Source organism: Pseudonaja textilis, chromosome 1 (genome assembly GCF_049901715.1).
Source record: "Pseudonaja textilis isolate UNSWEBS1 chromosome 1, rPseTex1.2, whole genome shotgun sequence".
Classification (NCBI taxonomy): Eukaryota; Metazoa; Chordata; class Lepidosauria; order Squamata; family Elapidae; genus Pseudonaja; species Pseudonaja textilis.
Window position 1 is genome coordinate 37,847,615 of NC_141990.1, and position 17,306 is coordinate 37,864,920.

The window sequence follows — 17,306 nt, forward strand, 5'->3', positions numbered from 1 at the left end:
ATATATGTGAAGATCTTAATTTTGCTTCATTAACAGTTCTGCCAGAGATTGAGGAAATAATATGTCACAATGGATATATGTGAGCACTTGTGCCTCCCCCCACCTTTTTTAAAAGGCCAATCAAGTCATTCCTATACCTGGAATTATAATGCTCTGTATCTGCCTTTATCCTTTCTTGGTGCATCTTGCATTAACAAGGGGAAGATTTTGGTTGTAATGAATAGGGCTATATGTAGGCTGAAAAATCCAGATTAACTAGAATTGGCTAGGTTTCTCTATAGTGATTTGCTGCTATTTAATGGTCTGAATTTTTGAACCCTAGATCTGGTAGCTTTAGTACAGAAGGTAGGGGCTTCTGCCTAAGGACACAGCTACAGTTGGAGGGTTGCACTAGGAATGTAATGAGAATGTGAAATAATGTAAGTATTTTGATTGATAAACGCTTGCTCTTGTCTTCTGCTTTGGTTAGAGAAAAAGATTGAACATATATTCTCTAATATGCTTGAAAGCATCCCTAGATGACAAGCAAATATTTCAAACTAAATTGTGCTATTGATTTAAAGCACTTATAATCATTCCAGTTTTTCAAATATAGTCACTTGTATATGAACATGTGGTGTACTTCTATACCTGGAGACAAATTGTAGCTTTTAAGTCAGTTGAAACTAAGTTAACAGGTGATTTCTTTCCAATGGTTATACCAGCTTCAGTGTACTGACTATATGCAGCTACCATCTGCAACCACTACCTGGAAGGTTGGGTTTGGGAGTGTTTTTCAAACTATTCTAGGGAGATCTATTCCATAATTTAAGATGCATTTTGTAGAGAGAGCCTATTGAATTTTCAGCATCAATGCTTCCATTTAATCTGGAAACTGCAAGCCCAATTCTTTAGGATATATTATGAATACTACATATAGATAGCTATTTTCTTTAGCCAAAGCAAGATAACTTCTGCTTTTGTTCATTTAAAATATGATTTTTAAAATAAGAAATTGATTTCTTGCAAAATATGCAAGGGATATTTTGGGAGCAGTTAGCATGTTTTTTTGTTCTTACCATTAAATGTTTGTTCAGGAACCAGTCTCAACATTTTTTAAATCTGCATTTTGCTCATAGTATTTACCTGTAGAGCTTGTTATGCTATAGAATATTTTTTTAAAAAACCTTATGTGAAGAGATCCAGTTACAGTTACATAGATTTCTTTGAATGAACTTCACTAGATGAGAAATCTATGTTGCACATCAATATATACACTGGGGCATACTTGTAACATAGCCTTCCTTGTAATACTGCAGATAGAATGGACATACCTATTTCACTATTTTTATCTACTCACAAGTTAAGGTAGCAGGCAACTCAGTTGGGTTCTGTCCTTAGCAAAGTGGACAAAGAGTGAAAATAAATTTATATTTCTGCCTTATACGCTCACATTAAATGTGAAGTGTTTACAGAATATCTGCAACAAATGTTGCAGTTCTCAAGGAATAGACAATGGGGAAAGGAAATATTTAAAACACAATATCAACTGATATAAGTTAAAGATAAATACATCTGTTACATCAATCATTATTCTCCTTTCCATCATGGCCTGTTCTGAGAGGACCATCATGCAACTTCTGTTAAACTACACAATGTATTTAGGCTCTGTATCAAAATTTGTTTTGGACTGGGTTCTATATCTCATCTGTTAACACTGGACTGCAACCAAAAATTGAGTAAGAATTCATTCACCTCAAGGAAAAGGAGAAAATTTAGTGGAGGTGGGGGAAGAGCCTTGGAATTGCTGGTTTCATATTTAATATGAAACCAGCTGGTTTGATTGACCTGTAAAGTTCTCTGGGAGACTTTGTAATTGAAATGTAGACTAGTAGTGCTTCAGATAAATAAAATCACCTTAATAATATTAAATTGTTGTATAATTTATTTGTTTGTGTTATTTTTAATTGCATTGAATTCTCTCTATTTCCAGAACATTGGGAGAGATTTATATATATATTTTTAAAAAAGGCCTAAACATTTAATGAAGAAATATCCTGGAGAGGGGACTGAATCTTCAATACTCAAGGACTGGCTGAGACAAACTTATTGATGTATAGGTGTGCACAAACCTGAAGTAAAGGTACAAGTCTACTGCATATAGTATATGATACAACTATTTCATTATGCATGGATATTTTAACCTGTTGTTTGCAAATGAGATATAATTTGGTGGAATAATTAAAAGGACACTAAAGAATCTGCCCTTTGAGAAACAAAACTGCAGTGGTCATAATATTTGGATTTTATTGCATCCATATCACAGGATGTATTATATAAATAATTTACATGGTACATTTAAGTGGATCATAATAATCATCAAGACTTATTTTTTTAAAAAAGAGAAAGAGATAGATGCAAAATTAAAACTGCTAAGCTTGACAGAGGTCATGACACATTAAGTGGAAGCTGAGTAAGAAAGTTGTGAGAGGAGGGAGACACACACAGGGAATGGTCCCAGTTTCTTGTAAGGTGCCTGGGTTTACTCTCACACCTTTCATTCTTCTTCGTATCCATATTGGTTCCTCAAGCACAAGGAAGAAACTGCACTCTTTCTCATATTCCTCACGGTCAAGTATTCTAAGGGTAATGCATTTCCTGTGGGAACACAAGACAAAGGCAAAACAAATGGTTGGTGTTACACACACACGCACACACATGCTTTAAGTTTGACCCAGCTGAGATGGTGGTTGATGGTGATGATAATGGGGGGACCTCTGATCAACACATCCTTATTTTTATGTATGTAAGAGAGCAGAAAGCCTCTGTTCTGGAAACTTTCTTGGTGATAAAATATAGTTAAGTACATCTAAAGAATTTAATACTGGAACTGTATTGATATGGGCATGAAAAGCAAGTGTGGAGTTGTTAAATTGCTTTGAAAGACAATGGATTTGCTTTTGACCATTCATTTGCTTCATTCCAATTCACTGTATCTCAATAGCTAATGAACATATTTTATTACAATTATCTTACGAAGTAACTTCACAATGGGACACACTCTTTTTCAGGCAGGCATTTTATGAAGAATGAATACATGTGGTTATGTGCATCAAACTGAGAGGCAGACTTTGCCTGTGGTATATTTGAATGCATCACAGCACCTGAAAGCATACCTTCCTCTCCCATAGTCAATGTATGTTTGGCCTCACTTGAAAAAAGAAGGATCTAACCTTACTTGCCAAAGTAAGCAAGAGTGATTTGAATCTGAGCCTCTTTTTTTTTTAGTTTTCTTTCCACTATACGGCACTGAATCAAAAGCAAACTGTTTTTGTTTCAATTGTACTTGAAATAATGTAGAAGATAGATTAGATAACGATAGTTTTGTATGACAGAGAGTATGATGGTTTAATTAGATTCCTCTCTGGCTAAAACTATGCCTAAATTTGACAACAAATGGAATTTAGGATAACCTAGCAATGACACTTCTGGTCAGTGACTCAGCTCTCTGCCCTTTCACATAGATAATGGGAATGTGTGTTTTGACAATTATGAATTGGGATGTGCCAGGCATCCATGAGTGATCAAGACAAGTGCATACAGGTAGGGCTCAGCCCCATATAGCCGATCCCCCACCTTTCTTTTCACTCATCTCCACCAGACGGGGCTCCCCAATTTCAACGTAGAAGGTCTTGTTTTTCTCATACTCCTCATCATCAATTACTTTGATAGATATCGTTTTGCTGCAACAGAGAAGAATAGAGATTCGAGAATAAGGGAGGAAGAAGAAAATGGGAAGACAGCAAATGTAGAGGAAGGACAAAGCTGTAAGAGGAAAGGAGAAAAAATTAAAGAGATTAAAGGATATTTTACAATGCTGTGAACCTAAGATAAAATGTTTCTATGATAATGTTTACAAAATTGCCTAAGATCACAACTGTCTTTGTGAAGGCCACATTTTTAAAATGTTATCAAGTCTCTGCAAGTATATTATTTGTTCTCTTCCTAGGACATGTTGACACAGTAAGTTGGTCATGTTAGTCAAAAGCCAATTTAACTGGACTGGCTTGGGAATTGTACATTGATAAAAATCTTAGAATGGTATTAAGGATTCTTAGTTGTTTTAAGAAGAAAGAATGACTATTACATTATTTAAAGGAATCTAATCCTGATGGCCAATGCTAACCTATATCTTCTTCCTAGTGATGTTTAAACTATGGGGCGAGAACCGTATGTCTGTGTTATTGTATTATCAATAAATAAAATAAATCATTCTGTAATATCTTTATATCACAAACTATTAGCTTTTTCAACTTTTTAGTTATAGAAATGTCCCATATTTTCTGATTAATTATATAATTATATCAAGTCACTTGCTAGTTTTTATATTAGCAACTACTATTCAAAATGCTGTTCTAAAAGCATTTTAAGTAACACGAGATCCTTGCTTTAACCAATGATGCTTCTAGGCAGACATTTACTGCACAAATGTCTCTTCTTACAGAGCATTTTATTAGGAATACATTACTTCTATTATTTTTCTGTCTAGATTAAAATGTGTTACGTTGGAAATAATATTGAATAGTTGGGCTTTGCCTGACAGCTCTACAGCTTATTTGTTGGAACCAAACCAAGGGTCTGCATTCCCAAAGATGTCCACATAGAGGTTGGAGTTTGATGTTAATGAGCCTCACAATCAGGTAAGTGTTCATAAGAGTGTACACCTGTCCCAGAATGCTGTGTATCTTTTCTTAGAAGTAAATCCCCCAATTATGAATGGAATTATTCCCAGGTAAATAGACACAAAATTCTAGTAAACACATACATGCAAACATACAGATAACTGTACCTATGAAGGAAAACCAGTGCTGAAAAGGGAGCTGAGTTTTAACCTTTGTGGTAAAAGAGCTCAGGATCTTTAGTGTCTGGAACCATATAAAAGAACGACAGTCTTCCAATGTGACCCCTAGAGATCCAAAGCTGTCTTACAGGATACTAACTTTTACCCAAAGCCCTATCTGTCCTCCTCCCCAACACTCATTTGGCCCCATTCCTTTTCCTACAGCTTTCCTGACTAGAATTAGTTTCTTGGAGCTATGAAATATATTTTGCATTTATTTTATCTGAGTTATATTTTTATTTTTGTGGCCATATGGAATACAATATCAAATTTATTTACATCTGCTTTTATTTACTGGTTGAAATGCTATTAATCTTGGATTCTACATGTAAATGTGATTCTTTTAGTTTAAAGAAATCAGTTCTGACATTTCACATTCAAATATTGTACACGAGGACACATGTTATTATATGCCCCATAAATAAGACTGCTACCACTTACAGATTTAATATCTGTTGTTTATATTTAACATTCATTTGAAAAGTTTAGAGAAACAGAAAAGTTTGTATATGGAGCTGCAGGCTTTAACTACCACTACCTTGGATTATAATGTATATTCCTAAGAAAATTAAAATATATAAAATGAGCAGTGCTGAATAGAAATGATAGCGAATGGCTCTTCCATTTTAATACATTTTCTAAGACTGGGAAAAGTAAAACCCATAAATACGACACAGATGAAAAGTTATCTTCCTTTTTTTCCTTGAGATATCTCGGCTTATTGGCTAGATTTGAACATCATGTTGAAATTGCAAAGGCTTATAACATGTTAAGTCATTAAATTTATTTTACAGGAAACAAAAAAAATCCCAACAAACAGCAATATCATTAATAGGTTAGAAAATGAAATATCTTTACAATAAAACAAGAGTGGAAAACAAAATATTCATTTCAAAAACCACACACACACACACACACACACACACACACACACACACAGAGTGCATATTTCAGTGCTTAAATTCAATTCCCTCAAATCAATTGATCTATCCATTCATCAATTACACAGATCTTAGGACTCTCTAAATAGCAGGGTTTTCCCCCTGCTTGCCAGTCTGCTGGAGATCATGCTATGAGTTATCTTGCAACACTCCAATTTTAGCCTATGCTATTAATTTATAAATTGCATATGCAAATTGAATATGCTTACATACATAGGTGAAGCCAGGTGGAAGCTTATAAATACATTGTGAAAATGGGATTAATATCTTTTGATATGAAACAATCCGAGGGAAATTTTGTGATTACTGAAAAACAGTGTGGTAGAGGAGGAGAGAATTGCTGATATATGTATATAGATTTCAGCACAATGGTATTTAAAAACTTTTAATTCAGTTTGGACAACCTAAGAAATTTACACTTATCTTCTATTGTCTCTTTCAGGTTCTACCTTCTTACCTGTTCTAGGGAGGGAGGCAATATACAAACCAATGGAGTGATTTGATATAAGGCAGTTTTCTATGTTTGTACAGTTAATATTTTAGAATAGTTTGTGACTGAACATTCCTTTGAACCAGGAATGCTAATTCTCAGTTTTGTTTTGTTTTTTACAAATACACTTTGCACTGATTTCCATGTTGTGGTAACACACAGCAGTGGAACTGCCTGAAGGTTGTTGAAATGATAGATGTTAGTGACCTTGCTTGATAAATTCATCAAACTACAAAAGACATCTGGAAGCTGAAGTAAATAAAAGCAGCTGTTTCTAAACTCCTAAAGTTAACCTCGGATGTATTTAAGTAGAGGACCGATAATATTAAGTAAAACAGCACAAAAGAACAGATGGATGATATCACATCTATCCACGAAATTTGGGCATCAAATATTGTCTATAAAAAGTAGCCTCTATAAAAAGACAATGCTTTTCAACAAACATCCATAGAATGCTGTGTTCTCAGTCAGACTTTTCACACTTGGAAATGCCAAAGGATGGATTTTTCTTTTCCTGGCAACAGGAAAATGGCAAGAATGTTTTTTTTTTGCAAAAAAACATTTTTTTTCTTTTGTAAACAATGATTAATTTGGTTCCTTTTCATCCAGGGAAGATTTTCAGTTATCATTAAATCATTAGAGATGTTTGATCTAATTTCTGAACTAGAGGCAGTTTATGAAGTGAGAGGTAGAAATAGGGAGGTACACTCCGAAGAGATGGCAGGAACATATGTGGATTATTAAAGACAGATAAGAATCTGTAGGGTGCCTCTCTTACTTGTCTCTCTTAATCAGAAGTACAATTTGATATTTGTGTCTCCCATGGAATTCTTCAAGGAATACTGAGAGTTAGTCAAAACTGAATGATAAATATCGATTAGAACTACACATACAACACTATTTTGTCTAAGTCACAAATACTATCCTTTTCTCCAAAGGAAGAATTTTACACGGTGTTCATGACAAATCTGTAACTAAATTTTTAATGGTTCTTCTGGTATGTGTTTATGGAAAAAGGGCGTTGGTAATTACCTGATACGCCTGTTCTCTGTGAGATGTGAAGAGCATCCAGTGATGGGAAGTGCTTCAGTCCCTTCTCGGAAGGCTGGGCTTAAACTTGAGGACACTCCTCCTCCTCCACAAGACTCCTCCTTAGCGTCCCAGTTTTGCGAAGCCAAGGTATTGATCCCCTATATGCTTAAGCCTATGTAATAACCCTGGTCGGAACAGACCCCCTACCAGACGGAATAAAAGGGAGGGGCTGGATGCTCTTCACAGCTCACAGAGAACGGGCGTATCAGGTAAGTACCAATGCCCTCTCTCCCACGAGCTGTTCACAGCATGCAGTGATGGGACATACCAAAGCTTGGCACAGTCCTAAGGGAGGGATTCTCTCTGGGTTGCAGGCCTAACTGTCTCTGAAATAACTTGCTGCAAAACTCGCCTACCAAATGAAGCCTCAGCAGAAGCAAATATGTCAATTTTATAATTTCTAATAAATGAAGATGGAAAAGCCCAGGTTGCAGCTCGGCAAATCTCCTCTATTGTAGCTTGGGTCGCCCATGCTGCTGTGGTGGCTGCACTCCTAGTGGAGTGAACGGTAATGCCTTGGGACACTGGAATCAAGTGAGAGTCATACGACTTAGCGATGGTGGCTCTTAGCCATCTACCTATGGTAGAGGGTGAAACCTTGCACCCCAAGGTGTTAGGCTGAAAGGACACGAAGAGGGCTTCTGTCTTTCTGGAGGGCACCGTGCACTCTATGTAGATGCGTAAGGCTCTTCTTACTTCCAAGCAGTGCCATTGGTGTTCGAGCTTGTGTGATGGACGTGAGCAAAAATTTGGGAGCACCAGCTCTTGAACTCTATGGAATGCCAAATTAACTTTTGGAATGAAGGAAGGATCTGGTCTGAGAACCACTCTATCCAAATGGAAAATGCAGAGATCTTTGAGCACTGATAATGCAGCTAGTTCGGAGATTCTTCGGGCAGATGTAATTGCTATCAGGAAAACTACTTCGTAGGTTAGAAATCAAAGCATCGTGTCCTTAGTGGCTCGAAGGGACCTGTAGTAAGGGCCAATAGTACCTTATTTAACTCCCAAGTTGGATATCGGTGCACTACTGGGGGCCTCAAGTTTTTGGCACCGCACAGAAAACTGCAAATGCGAGGGTGATGAGATATGGAGGTAAGATCATCCCAAGATATGACCGAAGCCAGGGACGCCACCTGTCTCCACAGAGTATTGGGTGGTAACCCTTTGTTTAGGCCCTCCTGTAAAAATTCTAATAACTGTGCTGCTGATGGGGAAGTGGGGTCGATCTGAACCTTCTGACACCAACGGCAGAAGCTAGACCAGGTGGCCTCATAGATTCAGTTCATCGAAGGACGTCGAGCCGACTGAATAGTGCGAATAACTTGAGTAGAAAGGTGTTCATCTCTCAGACATCGTCCTTCAACTTCCATACGGCTAAGTTTAGCCACCCAGGTGTCCAGGTGTAGCACTGGGCCCTGAGACAGCAATATGACTGATGATGGGATCCTCCACAGTGGTACCATCAAGAGGTCCTTCAGTTCCGCGAACCATGCTCACCTTGGCCAAAAAGGACCCACTAATAGCAGGTCCGCTTTTTTCTTCCAGCAACTTCTGAATCAATTTGGGGATCACGGGGAGGGGAGGAAAGGCGCATAGCAGTCCAGTGGGCCAGTGACATCTGAGGGCATTCACGTCATCTGCCGCCTGCGATAGGTAACAAGAAATGAATCGGAGAAACTGTGCATTGAGTGGGGAGGCAAACAGGTTGACTACCAGTTGGGCCAACCTCCGAGTAGCCTCCAGAAAGATCTTGGGGTCCAGACGCCAGTCTGAATGGTCCAACATGGCTCTGCTGAGCCAATCCGCTTGTACATTCGCTACTCCAGATATGTGCTCCGCCTTTAGAGAGAGAAAATGGATTTTGGCCCACAGGAATAGTCTTTCTGCTTCCCTCATTAGTAGATTGGAATGAGTGCCTCCTTGTTTGTTGATATGGGCCTTTGTAGTTATGTTATCTGTGAAGACGAGCACATATTTGCAATGGAGATGCGGGAGGAAGTGTCGAAGTGCCAAGCACACTGCTCTCAGTTCTAGTCAGTTGATACTGTGTGCCTCTCTGAATCCGTCCAAAGGCCTTGCGCTGTATGTGATTGGAAGTGGGGCCCCCATCCTACTAGACTGGCATCTGTTGTAACAATCGACCTATGTGGATCCTTGAAAGGGCATCCCTTGTTGATTTCGGGTTGTGTCCACCATTGTAGAGACCTGAGAATGGTTGATGGAACTTTTACGCAAGTCTTGGCGTCATCTCTCCCGGCACGTTAGTATGGCAACAGGAACTATTGCAGGGTTCTTGCAAGGAACCGGGTCCAAGGGATAATAGAAATATAAGAAATTATTTTTTTCTAGCAATTTAGAAATGAGACATAGGTGTACTTTCCTAAGAGTTCTGTTGAGCCAAATCACTAATGCTTTCTTGTCTGTCAGGGGAGAGGAAAACTTTGCCTTCCAGGGTGTCAATGATGGCACCAAGGTGAATGTGTCTAGTAGAGGGTGTTAAATGACTTTTTGACCAACTGATTGAGAACCCATGTTGTTGCAGTTTGAGTGTTTGAATTTGCTTGATTGATGGAAGATGCCAGAATATCATCCAAGTAGCATTGAAGTTGGATGGACCTATCTCTGAGTGATGCTGCCAAGGCAGCCAAGACCTTTGTAAAAGTTCTGGGAGCTGAAGCTAGGCCAAATGGGAGAGCAATATATTCGTAATGGACGTTGATGTAACAGAAATGAAGGAATTTGAAATGTGAGGGCCTAATTGGGATATGTAAGTAAGCTTCCATGAGGTCTATGGAGGTAAGGATATCGGGGTTTTTTTTTTTGATGCTGAGTAAGATGGATTGGAGAGTGGTCATTTTAAATTTTTGGTAAACCAAATATTGGTTTAGATGTTTTAAGTCCAGGATTGCCCTCCATCCCTCTGAACTTTTAGGGAGGTGCGAATAAAAACCAAGACCATTTTGATTAGAAGGGACAGGTTGTATGGCCCGGATCTCTAGTAGATGTGCTATGGCTGTGTCTATGAGCAACCTTTTTTTTTTGCGTCCCTAGAAATTGGGGACTTCATAAAAAAATCCAGGGGGGGTGGAGCTGAACTCCAGTGCCAGACCAAATCGTACTGTGTTCCTGACCCATGCGTCAGTGGTAGAGGAGTCCCATTGGTTGGCAAACCTTTTTAGGTGACCGCCAATGGGAATCTCAATGTGGTTGTTACTTTGACCTGCAGAAGGGCCAAGATCCTGTTCCTCAAAATTGTCTCCTAGGATGGAGTCCCCTTCTATATCTGTCCTCAGGTTCAATTCTATCTGTCTGTTGACTGAATCCAGGCTGTCTTTGAAATCTTGGATAGTAAGGTTGGTAGAAGGGGTGAAAGGAACCCATACGAAAGGGCTGTGGTGATCTGGACTCTGATTGACGAAAAAGAGAGGGAAGAATTCTCTTTTTGGTTCTGGTTTCAATTAGGGAGGGTTCAAGCGCACTGCCAAATAGTTTATTCTCCAAGATGGGAGCTGAGGCAAGGCTCCACTTGTGCTTGATGTCTGCCTGCCAATGCCTGAGCCAAAGTAACCTTCTAGCCGCAATTTGGGAGGCAATGGCCCAAGAGGAAAATGTAACTACATTGAAGGTAGCGTCTACCGAAAACTCTGCACCGGCAATTAATTTAGCCACATCTTGATGTGCCCTAATGTTTGAGGCTGGAATGGTATCCCTCAGGTGGCGAAGCCATCTGAGAGATGATCTGGTGAAAAAGGAGGCAGCTGTGGCCGCTCTGATGGCCCATGCATCCGAGACGTGTGCTCTGTGGAGGGCTAGTTCTGCCCTCTTTTCCTCAGGCTTGAGAGCCTCTTCAGCTTCACTTGGGATGGCTGAGGAAGATGCAAGCGCAATTATATACTCGTCCATTTCCGGAGTGTTTAAAAATTTAGAGAACTCGGGTGCCAAATAGCGGGATATGAGGCTGCTGCAGCCCATTGTTTTTGTACTAAATTGGAAAACATGTGTGGCACAGGGATAACCTCTGCCTCAGTGACTGGTTGAGAGAATATGAGATCCTCTGCTTCCCCTGGAGTATTTGGTGGGTTAGGGTTAGGGAGGGGTACCTGTATTATCCAGCCGTGCGGTGTTCTTGACCTTAAACAGCAGGAATTTAAATAATTGTGGGAGGAATAATCCTGTAAGGGGAGGTCAGGTGAGAGGCCTTTGTCATCAGACATCCCCCCTTTATAGCGGATCCACCTGTGACAATACCTGGTCAGTGGTGTGTACCGACCCCTCCTACATTTGATCCATTGGATCCCCTTGATCTCCCATATCCTGTGTGTACTGAGGGTGTCTGACAGTGGGCAATGATAGATCTACCGGGGGGGGGGTACCTTATAAAGATGTGGATCCGTGATGCCCAGAGATTGTTCAGAAAGAGATCTGCAAACCGAAGCTGATGGTGTTCATCTTGCCTGAATAGCCTGTTGGACGCCTGCTGATATGCCCTTCTGGATAGCTGGCTCCATCCATGCACTCATGTTGGCAGGGATTTCCTTTTGTCTGAGCCAGCTGCAGTTGGCATGAATGTTGCCTCTGGGACACTCCTTGGGGACAGAATATTAGAAAGAGCCTCCTGGGGAAGTTGTATTGATATATTGTTCCTTCTGGATAAATCCAGAGGGGTGGTTAGAAGGTTCTGGGCCTGTGAGGTAGAGGGTATGATGAGTGGTGAAGAGGTGAGTTGTACAGTTGCTCATGTACGTTTTTCCACCTGCCTTTCTAATGCCTGATGGTGTCTGCGTGCATCTTTCTCTGCTGCCTTAGAGGTATTTTGGGGCTCCATGGACTTATCTCTATTTTTAGCAGTTAGTCTAGATCTAGAGTTGTAGTTGCTGGCCATGGTAATGCCTTTGATAGATTAGCAATGGAAAGAGGCTATGAAATTAGGTGGCTGGAACACCTAGGGGCCTGCTCCCTTAAGGGAATCCTGGAATAACCTCCCCGATGCCTTTAGCAAATGTGTCTCCTTGTTCTGTTTTGCTTTGTTATCTATTTATCTATATTTTAATAACTTAAAAATTTGTAGAATTTAAGTCAATCAAGTCAATTTTTGAATAAAGTACTTGTAATATCAAATATGGAGACCAGAACACCCCCCTCCAGACCTGGCACCTATATGAGGGCACAGAGGTCTGTAACTGATAATTAGATCAGTTTAGCTGCACTTATTGCCTGTGGAATCCAGCAGTTCAAGTTCTCTATCATCCAGTGGACTGGTGGCAGGGACTCCCCCTTCCCAGGTCCCCAAGAAAGGAAACCTTGTTGGGAAACTTTCCTCACAGACAGAAACAGATACTCAGCAAATTTAACCACGCAGCCTTTAAAATGCTGGCTGCCTCGTGGCAGAATGAAAATGAAAGCAGCTATCACCGCCCGGCCTGCTGAAAGCAAAACCGCTCAGCGGGAAGGTGCAGGGGCTAATTCCGTGCCCTGAGGTGTTCTGCGGGGAAAGCCTCGTAATAAAAAGGAAAAAAGGCTGCACTTTTAAATGGAAGCTTCAAACTTCGAAGGGACAGAGCATTTACTCAGCCGGCTGGGAGATCGGAGAGATAAGCCTCCTTGTTTAGAAGTTTAAGGCAGCATGTCTCTGAAAGGAGAAGCTTTTAGCCTCAGGGGAGATTGGAAAGATAAGCCTCCCCGTTTATGAGGCTTTAGCCTTGGGAGGCTGAAACGTAAAAACAAAACAAAACAAAACAAAACAAAGAGCGAAATGACTTTTGGAGGTTCCCAGGGGGTGGTTGGTGACAGAAACTATGGTATTACCTGACCTGAGAAATAAATCAGCTAAATCGCCAGTGTTCTGTTCTGACCAGGAAAACAATAACACAACCTGTCTGAAGAAAGGCTGAGCTAAAACTGGGGACGCTAAGGAGGAGTCTCGTGGAGGAGGAGGAGTGTCCTCAAGTTTAAGCCCAGCCTTCCTAGAAGGGACTGAAGCACCTCCCATCATGCTCTGAACAGCTCATGGGAGAAGACTGTAGATCAGTAGTAAATCAGATGCTTGGAAAGTTTTGATGCCTAACATTTCCAAGTCATATTGGAAAGTCCAGGGAAGAGCTTACTTTTGCATTGCTGTTTTTTGTTATAATCTGAACAAGTAGTATCCACAGGAGGGGGGAGGATAATCAGCAACACTGTGATCTTAGGGTTATTTTTTTGAATAGGACAATTCTAACCCTAATCCTGGTCAGAACAAAATATTACTACTGTGCAAATTTAGGAAAGTAAAATTAATAAAGTTTTTAAAAATGCTTTTATCAACTCATTATAACTAGCCAGTGAGATATTCTGCAAAACAGAAGGAAGTATTACAGATCTTGTTTATAAGGATTTTATTTTGTAATTTGCTAATTAATTTTATTTTTGACATCATGATTAGCTGGGCAGGAACTCTACAATTGGTGCATGCTATTATTTTATTTAAAAACTGAGAAGCATATAACATGCACACATACTGATGTACAATCAAAGATGACATATGTTCTTGACAGAAATTACAAATGAAGCTATATTCAGAGGAATAGAAGTATTGGGGGCAGAACATCCTCTTACCCACATAGCTTACAACAAGCACATGTTACTGAATTTTGTTTCCAGGCAACTGCATATTGTTAATTAGGAACAATAAGACGAAAACCAAGTTACTATTGTCTCGCACATTTTCCAGACCATAAAATGTTTTATAGGAAAGTACAAAATATGTAATTTTCTTCTTCCATATTATGAAGCTACCAACAGTACTTCAATACAAAATATTTGTGACAATGGTTTGTCTCAAAAGCCAACATAACATTCCTCTATAATTTTACAGTATCATTATTTGAGATGGTCTTGTATAATCTTTCTTAAGCCATTGCTTTCCAGATTTGATGGAAAGAGATTCTCATGATATATCAAACAATATAGCAACAGTGACTGGAAATGATCACACAATATATTTAGAAAGCACTAAATTGAAGAAGCCAGGATTTGTGAGTGGGTGGGAGAGAGACACAGAGAGATCCTTGATTCATTTCTTGTGAAATAGTTGAATATCCTCTTTTGACTCAAAGGTTCTTTTTTAAAAAAATTTGTATTGGTTTTTAAGACAAACATAGACAAACAAAACATAAAAACATCAAGCCATCTTTATGCTTCCATTTTGTAGTCTTCAATTATAATTACACTGTATATATTCTCATATTTTCAATCAAGTATTAAATACATTAATATGTATTATGTTAATCAATCATTTGACAATAGTTTCATTCATTCATCTTTTACGAATAATCATATTTTACTTAAAATTGTTTTGACAAATAAAAGTTCTTATAGATGTTGATGGTGCTTCAAAAGCTCATCTGACAAGAAGCAAATAGAATGGTGCTAAACATTATGGAAAATTAGACTTTCCATATGAGAATTTGTGTAATGATATAAAAGAGAATTGAAATGCTCTATTCATATGAAACAGTTCATCATTCAATATTTTCCTCTATGCCACTGAAAACAGAGTAGATAGTGAGTGAAAGGATTATGGTTCTGTTTATAGCTGTGCTGTGTTTTTTCAGCCATTATCACCAGCTTTGTCCCAAGGGTGCTTTTTTCAAGAGGCAACTTGACTTCCTGGTTTTTCTTTGAAGATGTTTTTGCTTCTTATCCAAGAAGCTTCTTCAGCTCTGAAGAAGCTTCTTGGATGAGAAGTGAAATGCCTTCAAAGAAAAACCAGAAAGTCCAGTTGCCTCTTGAAAAAAGCACCTTTGGGAGAACCATGACCTGGATGACTGAGAATCTCCATAGATATCACTAGCTTTGTTCTTCAAATTAAAAAAGGGAAGTCTTAATAGATTCTTAATTCTTTACTAATGAGATTAACATATGAATCTATTTTATCCTTAAAAGCCCAGTTGCATTTCCTAAAAGAAGTTAGGTGAGAAAGGAATCAAAAACTTTTCTTTATCAACATTTTGATTACAATATAGAATTTACAGGTGAGGAAGGCCAAGCTGACTCATTCCTGTAGAGTTTAAATTGAGTGGGAAATGTTCTTTGATGGCCTTTGGTGAATTTCAATATTGTTTGAGTTTATTTTAAGCAATGGTTTGCTTTGCATTTCTTAGAATTTGTATCTGTATTGTGTTTAGATTACCATGACAAAGGTTCAGGCAATAGAAAAACAATTTATGAAAATTCTAAATACATTTTTACTTCACATTGCTTCTCTGTAAAAGAAGCAGTCTGTTCACTTCATGAACAAAATACTTGTTTCTCTACTCTGGTAATACATATACATCTGACCTAGAATTCTTTTCAGTAAGCACATTATTACCACATGTTAGGCCATAAACTTGCCTAACCACAAACAGAAATTTGTTTGTTTGTTTATTTATTTACTCATTCATTCATTCAATTTTATCCATGCAGCCTCCAGCAAATGTGCTTCTGTTTTCTGAATCCACATATTGGAATTAGATTTGCTGAGAATTGAAACGACGTAAGATCATGATGCTTCTGACAATTTGTTTTTTTTTATTTTTTTACTTGCAGGATCACAGTTACCTTGTGTTGAGTAGGTGAAAGTCAATCATTTTCACCAAGTCCTATAATTTTAAATGAATTGCTTATACATTAAGTGTAATATAATAGCAGTAACTGTGAGAAGGATCTTGGAATCTTAGTGGACAACCAGCTAAATATGAGCCAGCAGTGCACAGCAGTAGCCAAAAAAGCTAATGCAACCCTAAGTTGCATTAACAGAGGGATACAATTGAGATCAAGTGAGGTATTAATACCACTCTATAAAGCCTTAGTAACCACACCTAGAGTACTGCATCCAGTTTTGGTCACCACATTATAAAAAAGATGTTGAGACTCTAGAAAAATTACAGAGAAGAGCAACCGGGATGATTAGGGGACTGGAGACTAAAACATATGAAGAACAGTTATAGGAACTGGGCTTGGCTAGTCTAGTAAAGAGAAGGACGAGGGGAGACATGATAGCAATCCTCCAATATTTGAGGGGCTGCCACAGAGAGGAAGTGGGGGGTCAAGCTATTTTCTAAAGCGCCTGTAGGTCAGACAAGGAATAATGGATGGAAATAGAAACTGAACGAGGAAAGATTTAGCCCGGAAATAAGGATAAACTTTCTGACAGTGAGAGGAATCAACCAATGGAACAGCTTGCCTTCGGAAATTGTGGGAGCGTCATCACTTGAGACTTTCAAAAAGAGATTGGACTGCTATTTGTCAGAAATGGTGTAGGGTCTTCTGCTTGGGCAGTGGGTTGGACTAGGTGACCTATAAGGTCCCTTCCAACTCTGATGATCTGTTATTATAAATTCACAAGAACATGGAATAGCAAGAACCATGATGAAAGGATCTCCTTTTTGGCTACTTTTGATTTATGGATAGATTATATTTTTATTGTTTGCTGAACCAAATCACAAAGATTGGCATGCTGGACAAACAAATTGGTAAGTCAATGTAAATTTCCCAAACAATATTAAGGGAATTATTTTCTACACTGTTTTCCCCCTGGGAGTGGAGTATCCTCTCAAGTGGAGACAATCTGATCGATATAACCAGATGTGGAAGAGGCTGTCAGTATATTTATCCAGTGTCTAAATTGTAACAAGCTGTTAGGCATCTGTTAGATCTAATAATTGGAAGCTGAACCAGATGAGATGAAGTGGATGTGACAGGAAGCAGTTAATGCTGGAGAGCTTATTTCATTTGCACTTTTTGTTCAAAGCAAGAAAACAAGGTGTGTCCTTACTCTACTATGTATTCTGAGGTTATCATTTCTACATATACAGAATTATCATGAGCCTCTACAGCACAAGTGAGCAGAAGCATGGCCAATTTTACACAGTTTATACAG

At 38.8% G+C, this 17,306-nt stretch overlaps 1 protein-coding gene across 5 annotated transcripts in view; it reads right to left on the reverse strand.

Moving 5' to 3' along the window:
* The window catches only part of SLC8A1 (solute carrier family 8 member A1), a 230,536-nt gene that overhangs the window by 35,955 nt on the left and 177,275 nt on the right, over window positions 1-17,306 (reverse strand). For 4 of the 5 annotated variants that reach the window (XM_087931471.1, XM_087931455.1, XM_087931480.1 and 1 more), the window contains exon 3: window positions 3,616-3,722. In XM_087931471.1, the coding sequence (XP_087787597.1) occupies window positions 3,616-3,722 (107 nt within the window). Of the gene's footprint in view, window positions 1-2,533; window positions 2,638-3,615; window positions 3,723-17,306 lie in introns of all 5 variants that reach the window. The other variant, XM_087931476.1, reaches the window with a different exon arrangement.